The 13,034-nt window shown below is 53.8% G+C and overlaps 1 protein-coding gene across 1 annotated transcript in view; it reads left to right on the forward strand.

The window, feature by feature from the left end:
• Positions 1 to 606: 606 nt before the first annotated feature.
• Positions 607 to 13,034, forward strand: part of MXRA7 (matrix remodeling associated 7) — a 30,435-nt gene continuing 18,007 nt past the window's right edge. Inside the window, exons 1-2 of the mRNA XM_032241563.1 lie at positions 607 to 838; positions 929 to 1,006. Coding sequence (XP_032097454.1) covers positions 623 to 838; positions 929 to 1,006 — 294 coding nt within the window. The 5' untranslated portion in view covers positions 607 to 622. The remainder of the gene's footprint in view (positions 839 to 928; positions 1,007 to 13,034) is intronic.

Raw genomic sequence — 13,034 nt, forward strand, 5'->3', positions numbered from 1 at the left:
TCCGGAGCGGTGTTACCAGGATGCCTGTGGTGAAGGCTGCTGGCCTCAGCCCCGGAGGCGCATTCTTGGGCCAGGATCTGGAGATGTCCTCTGTGTAAATGCATTAAGGCAACCCTAAGGATTGAAAGCAACTCCTGACATGCCTATAAAACGGCACACGTAATCCGGCTTTATGGTTGCTTTTTGTTGTTTTACAAGGCAATCCAGGCCGTCGTTCCCATGAACCTTCTCAGGTTTACTTTTCTCTCTGCATTCCCCAACTAGCACTTATATTTCCAAAATGCTCTAAGATGAACCGCCGTACCAAGGCGAAAAGATGACAACCTAAGGGCACCCGATAACAGTATTTCAAATTGAACCTGGGCTCAGTCAAATAGTGCCCCAAAGCGTCAAGCCTGCCCAGGCCTGGCAGGGGTTGGCCCTCCTGTGCCTCCCAGGGAGGGGGTCAGGATTCTGCCCCCCCATCCCCGCCCCCAGCCTGTGCGTCTTCCCCGGGGCGGAGGATGTAGGGGGCGGGGTGTGGCGACGGGGGCTCCGCCCCGGGGCGGGGCGCGGCGCGGCGGCGGGGTGCGGCGGGCTCCCTCGGGGTCCCGGCGGGCAGGCACTCGGCGGCGGCGGCGCGATGGAGGCGCCAGCCGAGCTGCTGGCCGCGTTGCCTGCGCTGGCCACGGCGCTGGCCCTGCTGCTCGCCTGGCTGCTGGTGCGGCGTGGGGTGGCCGCGAGTCCGGAGCCCGCGCCCCCGGCCGAGGCCACTGGGGCCCCGGCGTTGTCCACCCCCTACGCCCCCGAGTCGGCGGCCGCGCCCGCGGAGCCGGAGGAGCCCGGGGAGCCCGCGGGGACGGGGGAGCCCGGGGAGCCCGCGGGAACGGGGGAGCCCGCGGGACCGGGGGAGCCCGGGGAGCCCGCGGGGCCGGGGGAGCCTGCGGGACCGGGGGAGCCCGAAGGGCCAGGGAAGCCCACAGCGGCGCCGGCGGAGGCGGAGGAGCAGGCGGCGGAGGCGAAGCAGGTACGCACCGGGGCCCCCGCGGCGCCCTCCCCATCCCGCGGAGCCAGGGAGCGGGGCCGCAGCCTCCAGGCCAGGCTGCCCCCGGGAAGCGCGGAGCCCGCAGCCCGCAGGAAATGCAGGTCCTGCCGTGCTAAGCCTCAGCCCCGAAAACTCACCGACCTCCCCCAAAAAGTGTGGCGAGGGCCGAGCCGGAAGGAGTTTGTTGGGGCGTCTTGCCCTCCCTCCCCTCGCCTGCCCCCAGCCCAGGGCGTGCTCCGCGGCTGCTGGCTCCCAGGCCTCGGGACTTGGAATTTTGCTCCACACCCACCTCTGGCCCCTCCCGCCCACCGGTTCCCAAATCCACGTGCTTGTGGCTTATTTCGAGGGCTGCCATAAGAGTTATATTGATGTTGAAAAAGTAGCACTTGGGGGTGAGGGAGGAAGGCTGGCTTTTCTTTTTCAGTCAGTTTGAACTCCAGATTTGAGGCAGTGCTGTGGCGTTTTGTGAAGCCCATAGGCTGGGACTGAAAGAAAAGGCACCCGATCCCAGCAGTCCTTTTCCTTGTCGTTTTCAAGCTGAACATCTGTCTGCTCCTAACACCCTGCTACCTCCCCCCGCCCCCGTGGTAGGTAAGCCAGGCCTGGAGGGAGTGAAGCTGCAGGATAAAGCCCTCCTGGAGTAGCAATAAGCACCCCAAAGCTCCCTCCCTGCCTCTGCCCCAGCCTACCCCCTGCCGTCCATCAGCTCGGCCCTGGCCACCCTGCCCTGCCTGGGGATATCAGGAGAGGAGTCGAATTTCCCTCATCCACTCATCCCAGTCCCTACACTCTAGACTGGAAACCTATGTGCCCATGTCCCCAGGAGTTCACCGGGCTTGGCTGGTCCAAACCACCACCAGGGTCTCTAGTCGGATTGGAATCCCTTGTTCTTACCCCTGAGCTCCTTTTCTTGGAAGGGAGGAGAGCCGGGCTGCGTTGTCAGCGTGTCTGCGTGCCCACTCTGTCCTGTGCTGGACACAATGGTTTACCCTGGAGAGAAGCCCTTCGGGGGAGGAGGAGGAGGCAGCCTGGCGGTGCTCAGAGGCATTTCTGTTTGCTGTGTAAGTGCGCCAGACCCTCTCTGAGCAGGCGCTTTGCTTGACAAGTGGGTGACTAATTGTGTCATTAGAGAGGACTCTAACCCAGCCCATTTAATGGGATGGAGGCGGGGCGGGCCCTGCGGTTCTTGCTTGGGTGGGCTCACAGACCTCATGGGTGATGGTGGAGGGGGTGGGTTTGCACATGTGCTGAGCTTTTGTGTTTGCTCCCATATTTGGGACTCCTGCCTCCGTCGAGGTCTCGTGGGAGCAGGAGAGGCCTGTGGACAGTTCTGGAGCGGTCGTGCAGCCCCAGTCAGCCCTAGCCTTACAGGGCTTTGTCACCCACACCAGGCTCTGGACTGAAGTGCAAAATGTCCTTTAGCGGCGCCCTATCGGATCTCAATCCTGTGGAGTAGGGCGCTTGAAGAACTTTCTACAAGGCCTTTGGGCTCTCAGCATACATGATACCTACGGGAATAGGTTCAGTGGTGTTTAAATAGGGGCCCTCGAATAATTTGCCTCTCTCTGGGTGAATGCACGTCCTCTCAGGCTGAACAGGTGCTCTGAAGGACAAGGCAGTATGGAGGTTCGTGTACCAGGCAGCCCCCTTGACATAGGGGCCAGTGAGGACGACTTGAGGCTTGTGTCTGTCCTCCCAGTAAGGCACTCTCCGGAGAGAACCCACCCGATAGGAGAATTCAGTTGAAGTCAGTGCCCTTCCGCTTTGGGCCCTCCTGAGCTGGCCAAAGCTCCCACAACTCCTGCGTGCAAACATTAAGCCAGGTGCTGTGGGGACACAGATACTGTGTCATTCATCCCACCCACTCCCAGTGGTGGCATTAACCTAAGAAGCTGCTTAGAAATTGTCTTTATGAGCTTCAAGTCAGTGACAAGCAGAAAAAAAAGAGGAAAAGAAATTGTCTTGAAGTGGACTCCAGCGTTTCTAAGAGCTTTCAGTGCTTTCTTCCGATGAGCACACTGCTGGAGCTTGGAGGATGGGGGCGGGGGGCAGGGGAGAGAGTTCCCCTGGGGAAGATAACTCAAATCGGGGTTGGGAAGTGGGCCGATGCCCTCTGCCAGCCTCCTCCCTCCCTCCCTACTCGAACCCCACTAACAGCAAGGGAGGAGGGCAACTCCACTGCTGTTAGCTGGGAAGTCACTGCCCTGGGGAGCAGCGCTTAACTCACCTCTCCCCTCCCTCTTCGTTTTCCATTAACTGCTTCCTTTCTAATCCAGTCCTCTCCCTTCCCAAGGAGGCCTGGGTAGGCTGGGGCAGCTGCTGCCTCTGACTACAAAGCTGATTATTGAGAAGGATCTCTCGCCCTGGGAAGCAGCCTTCAGCTGCTGTTGGGGATCACTCAGGAGCATCCTTGAGGCACACTCTGCCCTCTTTGGCTAAGGACAAAGTGGTGGGGAGGGGCCACTATGGGCTGAGACCCGGAAAAATGGACCAAAGAAATGGGGATGGGATCAGCGCAGCCCTTACTTCCCCAGGGCAGCACAGGCCAGGGCAGGGAGGCAGAGGAGAAAATGATACTGCTAGAACCTCCTTTCTCACCTAAGGGTTAGCTAGAGGTGGGCAGCGGAGGAAGCATTACAGGCAAGTCCTGTTCACACAAAGAATCATGACCCAACAATGTCAAGAACAAGAGCTGACACCAAGAAAGGAGTCAGGGCTTTCTTGGTGCTCCTCCGTAGGTTGGGGTTTTAGGATTGCCAGGCCTCTTACCTAATGCGGATTCGAGTCAGGCTGTATGGTCGGATTCCCAAACAGTGGCCATTGGCAAAGGGTCATTTGAATGGCACTAGAGTTAAATCTCCTGTCTGTGCCAGGACTCAAAACGTCTCTGTGCTTGGGGCCTAGCTCTGCTCAAAGACTGAGTAGGGACCTCCTGCAAGGCAGCAGCAGGCTGGCGTCAGGAGGCACACAGGGAGACTCTTCTAGATTTAATTGGGATTTAGGAGATTAAAGCAATATGACAAATAAATACAATCTTGATCCTTGATTGGATTCTCCATCAGGGATAGGAGTAGGGAGCTATGAAGGACATACTGGAGACAACCGAGACATTTTTTAAATGAATGGGTGTGTTAGATAATCTTGTTGAATCAATGCTGAATTTTTGGTGTATGATACTGGCAGATGGCTGTGTAAAAAATGTCCTTGTCCTTAGGAGGATGCATGCGGAAGCATTTTGGGATGACATGTCATGATTCAAATGGTTACAGTGTGGGTGTGTACGGAGAGAGAGAATGCAAAGATGGCAGAATGTTCACAATTGCCGGATCTGGGTGAAGGGTGGATGGTATTCATTGTATTATTCTTTCAACTCTTCTGTAGGTTTGGAGTTTTTCAAAAGAGAATGTTAAAACAAAGAAGCCCAGTGGGACATTTCTTGGAAAAGGGGTTGGTTTTTCAGACACTCTGCTGGTGGTGGTCTGAGCGGTAGCACAGCCTCCATCTGTCTGACTTCACCACCTGACTCAGCCCCGGTTCCCCTGAAGTCATCCTGCTGTCAGGTCCACCTGTGTCCTCTGCCCTCACGAGCCTGTTCACCATAGATGTGACCCGTGGAAGCTGCAGAGACACCAGCCTTCCCAGAATGACCCAGGGGCGGGTGAACATCCCCATCCTCTGTCCTGGGCTTTGTGACGGCAGTGTGGTCCTATTTTCTGTTCTCTTACCAAAAGCTCAGAAGCCAAGTAGTGGAGGGCCAAATAGATATTTGGCAGTTGTTTATATCACTTTAGGTTCTTGTCTTTAAGCAGCTTAGGCTGATATATCAAAATACCACTGGATTGCTTAAGCAACAGACATTGTTTCTTGTACTTCTAGTCCAAGATGGAGGTGTTGGCGGATTCCAGTTTTGGTGAAGGCTCTGTTTCTGGCTTGTAGACAGCCACCTTCTTGCCGTACTTTCACATGGTAGGGACATGGGGGTGTCTCTTCCTCTTCTTATCAGGGCCCTAGTAGCATCGTAAGGGCGCCACCATCATGACTTTATCTAAATCTCACCTCCTGAAGGCCCCCCCCCAAGTACCATCACACAGGGGGTTAAGGCTTCAACATATTGATTTGCAGGGGACACAGATATTTAGTCCAGAACAGGCCTAGTGACTTACTGTGGCAAAAACTAGAAATAATCCAAATGTTTATTAATTAGGACATTGGATTCATTAGCAAATTGGCATGAAATAAGTAAAAAGGCAGAACGTAAAATATTGTATTCACAGTAATCACAGTGATATACAGCAGTTGAATAGAAGACGCCTGAGAGGGCTGTCAGTGAAGCTCCGTGTTCAATACTTCTAGTGGGTATTTTAGGGTAAAGTTGTTTAAGCACATAATTTAATTTTTTCCATATATGAAAAAAAATTAGCCCCGGGGCTTTCCTAATGGCTAAACTTTGTTCTTTCGGAGAGAAAGAGTAATGTCAGTTAGAATTTTCTACTTAGCCAGAAGTAGTACATTTTTAAAGAATATGTCTTGAGAAAAAAAGCCACCTAGCTTTGGAGAGTTAGAAGTAAAATGGTGAGCATGTTCACCTGCAGACAGTTTCTTTTTTGTAGCCCTGCTCTTTCCCAGTCAGCCCAAACCACAGTGTGGGAGGAGTGAGACCAGCTTAGGCCTCTGGTGGACAGTCTTCCAGAGAAATGCCAGACCTGATGACCAGGAGTATTTCTGGAACCTGCATTTGACCACACTGGGCTTGCCACTGTTAAGGATAGAGGCATGGAACAGGACGAGGAGGTCAGGTTCCAAGGCCCTTCCTCTAAGGGGGCCTCATGCAGAGCTGCTTTTGAGACAGAGTTTTGCCCTTGTCACCCAGGAATGCAGTGGCGCGATCTCAGCCCACTGCAACCTCTGCTTCCCGGTTCAAGCAGTTCTCTTGCCTCAGCTTCTCAAGTAGCTGGGATTACAGGCATGTGCTACCATGCCCGGCTAATTTTTGTATTTTTAGTAGAGATGGAATTTTGCCATGTTGACCAGGCTGGTCTTGAACTCCTGGCCTCAAGTGATCTGCCTGCGTCGACCTCCCAAAGTGCTGGGATTACAGGTGTGAGCCATTGCGCCTAGCCCTGTTTCCAGCATTCTTATTGCTTGCTGCTTGGTCAGAAGGCTGGAAAGGGCTGAGCACAATGGCCCATGCCTGTAACCCTAGCACACTGGGAGGCCAAGGCTGGAGGATCACTTGAGTTCTGGAGGTAGAGGCTGCGGTGAGTTCTGATCGCACCACTGCAGTCCAGTCTGGGCAGTGGAGCAAGACCCTGTCTCAAAAAAAAAAAAAAATGCTGAAAAGGAAGCTGGGGGGTGCTACAGCAGTCATTCTAGTCATTCCGTCCCCCTCTGCGGGGTGCTGGAATCGATGCTGTTTTCTTTGTTTGCTTTCCGTTTTGTTTTTTTGAGACGGAGTCTCCCTCTGTTGCCAGGCTGGAGTGCATTGTCACAATCTCAGCTCACTGCAACCTCTGCCTCCTGGGTTCAAGTGATTCTCCTGCCTGAGCCTCCCAAGTAGCTGGGATTACAGTTGTCCACCACCGCGCCCCTCTGCGATGCTGTTTTCTGTACATAGGGTTGCATTGACTAACGTGAGATTTAATGGCCCAGAGAAAACCCATTGCAGGACTGGTGGAACTTATCTTAAAATGTTGCGTCTGAATTGCCATAGGACTTAAAGAAGTGATTGTCCATGTCCACGGCTGTCTACTTCCCAGGCATCAGCTTCGGTTTTTTATTTGTTTTTTCAATATGTTCTTCTTTTTTTTTTTTTTTTTTTTTTTTTTTGAGACAGCGCCTCGGCTGGTCCAATGGTGTTGGGTTATCAGAACTTACTAACATTAATGTCACTAAACTTGGTATACAACCCGCTACTGCTAAAGTTGACTGGCTTTAAAAAAAATAAAAATGACAGAGTCTCACCCTGTTGCCTGGGCCGGAGTGCAGGGGCACAATCTCAGCTCACTGCAACCTCTGCCTCCTAGGCTCACCCCATCCTCCCACCTCAAGACAAGAAAATTCCTCCAGCCCAGTGGAGTTCTGTTGTAGATCAGCAGGAAACCTACTCCACGGTCAATCAGCCATTAGTCTTTCATGAAGTTCTTCCTATGGTGAGGCCTCCTCAAGATAGATAGATAGATATTTAAGAGGGAGTCTCTGTCACCCAGGCTGGAGTGCCATGGCGTGATCTTGCCTCACTGCAACCTCCCCCTCCTGAGTTCAAGCGATTCTCCTGCCTCAGCCTCCCAAGTAGCTGGGATTACAGGCACGTACCACCATGCCCAGCTAATTTTTGTATTTTTAGTAGAGATGAGCTTTCACTGTGTTACAGGCAGGCCGGTCTCAAACTCCTGGCTTCAATCCAGCCTCCTGCCTCTGCCTCCCAAGGTGCTGAGATTACAGATGTGAACTGCTGTGCCCAGCCCTCATCTTCTATTACTATGTTTAAAGTTTGTCATGGTCAAAATTGTTCAGCTTGGTTTTCCCCAATAAAATTATGACATTTCTCCAACCCTCTTCCATCTGATTTTATCCATCTCTTAGTTTTCTTCTCTGTCCTGTATTTTCTCTATCTCAAAATGTAGCACCTAGACCTGGACCTGATCTCTGATAGGGGCTGCGGAGAGTAGAGATTCCTGTCCAAGAGTGTTTGGTTCTTCTTGTTGTTGTTTTCTTCTTTTGTTTTTTAAATAAAGCTTTGGTGTCCTCTAAATCCTCTTTGCAGGAACATTGCCCAAAACGGTTAATCTGATACGATCGAATCTGGCATGCCCCAGTCATCTGAGCGAGGGTTTGTTTAGGGCCTGTGAATGTGCCCTTGATTGGGATGTGAGGTTGGAATGCAGGATGGTGCTTTTGGTCTGGACATCTGAACACAGCAGTGGCCCTGGACGGGAGCGGGGGCCCAGACGGGGTTGTGCTCCTCACAAGAACAGTGATTCAGTCTCTCCCCACGAGCCCCACCCACAACATACTCCCTCCTCGTCAGCGGCTTACCCTGCACACTTCCTCCGCTCTTTGCCCTGCCAGAAAAGCTCAGGTCCGTAGTATCAACTGCAGGACTCCTGGACCAGGGCCGCCTTGCTGCCTTCCAGAACACCCCTGCCGCCCCCATCCTCCTGATCAATAGCTGATGGTGCCCACATCTATCCGCCCAGCTCTCACCTCCCGAGCTCCCTGTCCCCTGGCTTGTCCACATGCACCTCAGCCCAGCACGCTAACGAGTGCCTCGTTTCTGCTGCCCCACCCAGCATTCCTCCTCTCCTCCCGGGATCTGCCATCCCACCCTCAGCTGCTCAGACCAAAAACCCAGGCACGTCCTTGTCACCTCTCCCTCCCTCTCGCCCGGAAGTCCTGCTGTCTGTAAGTCTGATCACCTCTCTCCAGAATGTGTCCCGAGGGCAGCCCTCCCTCCTCTCATCTTTCTGGTTCCTGCTTGGGTGGCTGTTCAGTGACCTCCTCACTGGTCTCCCTGTTTCCAGGCTCCCCACCCCCACCAGGCTGTTCCAGCAACCAGCATGACTGTCCTAGCACAGAGAGCACACCCCACGACCCTGTCCACAGCCCTCTGCGTGCAATTCCAAACTTCCCACAGCCCCAAGGCTGGGAGGACCCTGCCTGCCCGCCTCTGCTCCCCTTCCCCTGCAGCCACCGACTCCTTTCTGGGGCTTAGACCTACCAGGCCTGTGCCCACATCGGGACCCTGCCCAGTACACCCCTCCCCACCTGAGCCTCCACACAGTCGGTCCTCACCTCTTTCCTCTGCATGTCCTTGCCCCAGTGAGCCGATGAAAAGTCACCCCCCAACTCTCTCTTTCTCCAGTGCATCATCCCGTTTGGCTCTCTTCATAACACTTCATCCGATCTGAGGTCATCTTTCATTTCAGCGTGCCTTGTCTGCTGCAGTGGAACACCTGCTCCTGAGAGCACGTCCCAGCTCCTGCAACAGGCCCACACACAGTAGGCACCCGTTGAATGAATATGATGCAATGCCACAAAAAGAACAGACATTGCTGTGGGCTCCTGCCTAGAGGCAGGTCCTCTCTCCTTGTCTCCCACCCGGGGCAGCAGGAAGGTGTCTTGCTTCTCTTCCTGCCCAGGCCTCCAGCCCAGTGCCATGCACAGCCGCCTGCAGCTCTTGCTCTCAAGCTGTGTGTTATGTCCCAGAGAGGAAGACTGCTCTGTAAGGTCGTGAGCTCCCTGTGCCTGAAGTGTTCAAATAGAGACTGGATCCCAGCACTTCATCCAAGGTTCCATCAGCAAGTATTTTTCCTTAGGTGGAAGCCACACTAGATCAGTGGCTTTCTAACATTTTTTAAATCACTGGATCCCAGCGGGGTCCGGTGGCTCGTGCCTGTAGTCCCAGCACTTTGGGAGGCCGAGGTGAGCAGATCACCTGAGATCAGGAGTTTGAGACCAGCCTGGCCAACGTGGCGAAACCCGGTCTGTGCTAAAATTAGAAAAGCCGGCCGGGCGCGGTGGCTCACGCCTGTAATCCTAGCACTTTGGGAGGCCGAGGTGGGTGGATCACGTGAGGTCAGGAGTTCAAGAACAGCCTGACCGTCATGGTGAAACCCCATTTGAAAAAAAAAAAAAGAAAGAAAAAGAAAAGGCCAGGCATGTTGGCTCATGCCTATAATCCCTACTTGGGACTAATCAGCTACTTGGGAGGCTGAGGCAGGAGAATCACTTGAACCCAGGAGGCGGAGGGCGCAGTAAGACAAGATTGTGCCACTGCACTGCAGCCTGGGTGACAGAGCAAGACTCAGTCTCAAAAATAAATAAATTCATTCATTAACAAAACACTGGATCCCTTCTTGCCTCTTTGGTGTCATAGGGAAGCCCGGGACAAAAAGCAAAAACAGAGCTGCTCTCGGGGACAATCTAGGCCCCTCTTACTCTGTCCCCTCCTCCCTGCAACAGTCTCTGCAAACCTAGGGTAGAACTAAAGGCCCTCCAAATCGGGTCCTGTGACCTTGGGCGACCCCTACCCAGACAGAGGAAGGAGAGGGGCGCAGAGGTGAACGTGAAAGGGCAGATCACTGCCTGAGGCCATGGTGCAGAGAGCACCCTGAGTCCCAGCCCACCAACCCCGGCTCTTAGTGAGCCATCGGGGGGAAAGAGGCTTCACCCAATCTGATGGCAGGAGAATCTGGAAGTTTTTGAACTTGGAAAAACAGAGATTGTTGAAATTGAACAAGGTCAGGTACTATAGGCAGGTGGCATGGGTTTTTGAGAAGGAAAAGGATTATAAAGTTGGCATTTTAAGATGTTCCTGGCTGGGCTCCGTGGCGTACACCTGTAATCTCAGAACTTTGGGAGGCCGAGGCGAGCGGATTACCCGAGGTTGGGAGTTCGAGACCAACCTGATCAACATGGAGAAACCTCATCTCTACTAAAGATACAAAATTAGCCGGCTGTGGTGGTGCATGCCTGTAATCCCAGCTACCCAGGAGCCTGAGGCAGGAGAATTGCGTGAACCTGGGAGGCAGAGGCTGCAGTGAACCGAGATCACAGCATAGCACTCCCGCCTGGGCAAGAACAGCAAAACTCCGTCTCAAAAAAAAAAAAAGAGAGAGAAAGATGTTCTTAAAGCCGGATGATGGCTGGGTGTGGTGGCTTGTGCCTATAATGCCAGTACTTTGGGAGGTTGAAGCAGGAAGATGGCCTGAGCCCAGGAGTCTGAGACCACCCTGGGCAACATAGAGAGACCCAATCTCTACAAAAAATAAGAAAACTAGCTGGGTGTGGTGGCACACACCTGTGATCCCAGCTCCTAACAAGGCTGAAGGGGGAGGACTGCCTAAGCCCAGGGAGGCTGAGGCTGCAGTGAGCCATGATTGCATCACTGCACACCAGTCTGTGTGACAGTATGAGACTGTCTTCAAAAAAAGATGACTGGAGGAGAGCAGATGTCGGTGCCACATGAAGGCACTGAGTGGTTGTAGCAGAGAATAAAGGGGTGAAGCCAGAGCCTGTTGGAGCGAAGGGGAGACCCTAGAATTCAGAATGGAAAGCAAGTCAGGGCTGGGCGCAGTGGCTCACGCCTGTAATCCCAGCACTTTGGGAGGCTGAGGCTGGTGGATCACTTGAGGTCAGGAGTTTGAGACCAGCCTGGACAACATAGTGAAACCTCATCTCTACTAAAAATACAAAAATTAGCTGGGCGTGGTGGAGCACGCCTGTAATCCCAGCTACTCAGCAGGCTGAAGCAGGAGAATCACTTGAACTGGGTAGGCGGATGTTGCAGTGAGCAGAGATCGCACCATTGCCTCCCAGCCTGGGCAACAGAGCAAGACTCTGTCTCAAAAAAAGGAAAGGCAGTCAGGTTGGAATCAACATTCCCAGGCCATGTTAAGGTGTCAGAGATGCTGTGGCTGCCAAGAAAAGCTGGACAAGTGAGAGGGGCCAGTTTTGAGGCCTGGGTTACAAGGTTCTGGACAGAAGTTCCCGGACACACCTCATCCAGTTGCAAATATGAATTTAGAGAGTGGAGCCTGTGTGTCCCCAGCCTGGAGTTGCGTTTGGAGGGAGAGATGGCTGAGTTGTTTTGCCGGGTGTGGGGAGCAGCAGTGACCCCCGCCCCAGCCTGCCCTCCCTGCCAGCACCAAGCCCCCGGAGCTGGCGCCAGCTGGGCTTTGCTGCTCGCCCTGAAGCTGATGCTCCCGCCACCCCCACTGTAAAAGATGAACGGCTGATTGGCTAATGGAGCCCTTCTGGAAGGAGAGAGAGCACTGTCAGGCACTCTGGAGGCAGCCTTGGGCCTGGCCCATTCTGGGGTGAGGGGTCTGGGCAGGCCCCTTGTTGCCTTCCTGTTATCTTCATCCTTGCCTGCTGCAGGCAGGGGAGGGACAGGCGTCCCCTTGGGAGTTAGGAACAGCCTGAGGAGCCGGCCAGCCTCCTGGAGCTGCTGTCCTCTGAAGTCATTCTGGATTAGCCAGTGGGATTGGTGCGGTCACAGCAGGTGGCAGCTCTGGTGGCTACAGGGCCACAACAGAGACCCCCTTTGCACAGCCCCACAGCAGAACCATCTCCTTGGGCAGCAGACACAGACAGAAATCTGTCTCTATCACTGTCTCTGTCTCTCTCTCTGTGTTTCTCTCCCTCTCTCCCCCTCCCCCCTCATCTATCCCTCTCTTCTCTCCCCTCCCACCTCCTCTCTCTCCCTCTCCCGACTTCAGCACTTTGCATCACGCTTGAATCAGCCTGAATCAGCCAGGGCAGCCATAAATGGCAACGTGCAGCTCACAGGGTATGAGCTTGGTTCACTGTCTCTCTAGCTACTGCAGCCTGGCCTGGTCCCTCAGCTTGGCCTCCAGGGCACCCTGATCCTGGGTGCCTGGCACTGGGGAGGCTGTCAGGAGGCACGTCCCCTTTGCCTTCCCTCTCCCACCTCCACCTCCTTCATTGGAGGGACAAGCTGAATTAGAAAATTATCCCAGAACATGTGACATTAAAACGTGGTCTCTATTCAGTCATAAATTGCTGAGACTCTGGTCAGCGAAGTGATGGAGCTTGGGCTCAGCCCAGCCTGCCCTGGGGGCCAGCCAGGGTGACGCCAGCTGCCTGTCTCAATTCACTGTTTCCATGAAATTGATTGACTTTCATCAGAAACATGATGTATTCATTTGCCAGGGCTGCTGTGACAAAACACCACAGAGTGGGTGCCTTCAGCTACAGATATTTCTTTTCCCGGAGTTCTACAGACTGGAGGTCCAAGTTCAAGGTTCAAGTTCAAGGTGTCCACAGGTTCAGGTCCTCCTAAGCCCTGTCTTTCTGGCTTGTAGTTGGCTGCCATCTCTGCCTCCTCACAAGGTCTTTGCTCTGTGCACTCACAGGCCTCATGTCTCTGTGTGTGTCCAAGTTTCCTCTTATAAGGACCCCACCCTGATGGCCTCATTTTAACTTAATCATGTCTTAAAAGACCCTATCTCCAAATAGAGTCAGGCTGAGAGGTAGTTGGGGCTAAGGC

The sequence above is a fragment of the Sapajus apella genome, unplaced genomic scaffold (assembly GCF_009761245.1).
Source record: "Sapajus apella isolate SASKATOON/1434 unplaced genomic scaffold, GSC_monkey_1.0 scaffold48, whole genome shotgun sequence".
In the NCBI taxonomy this organism is placed as follows: domain Eukaryota; kingdom Metazoa; phylum Chordata; class Mammalia; order Primates; family Cebidae; genus Sapajus; species Sapajus apella.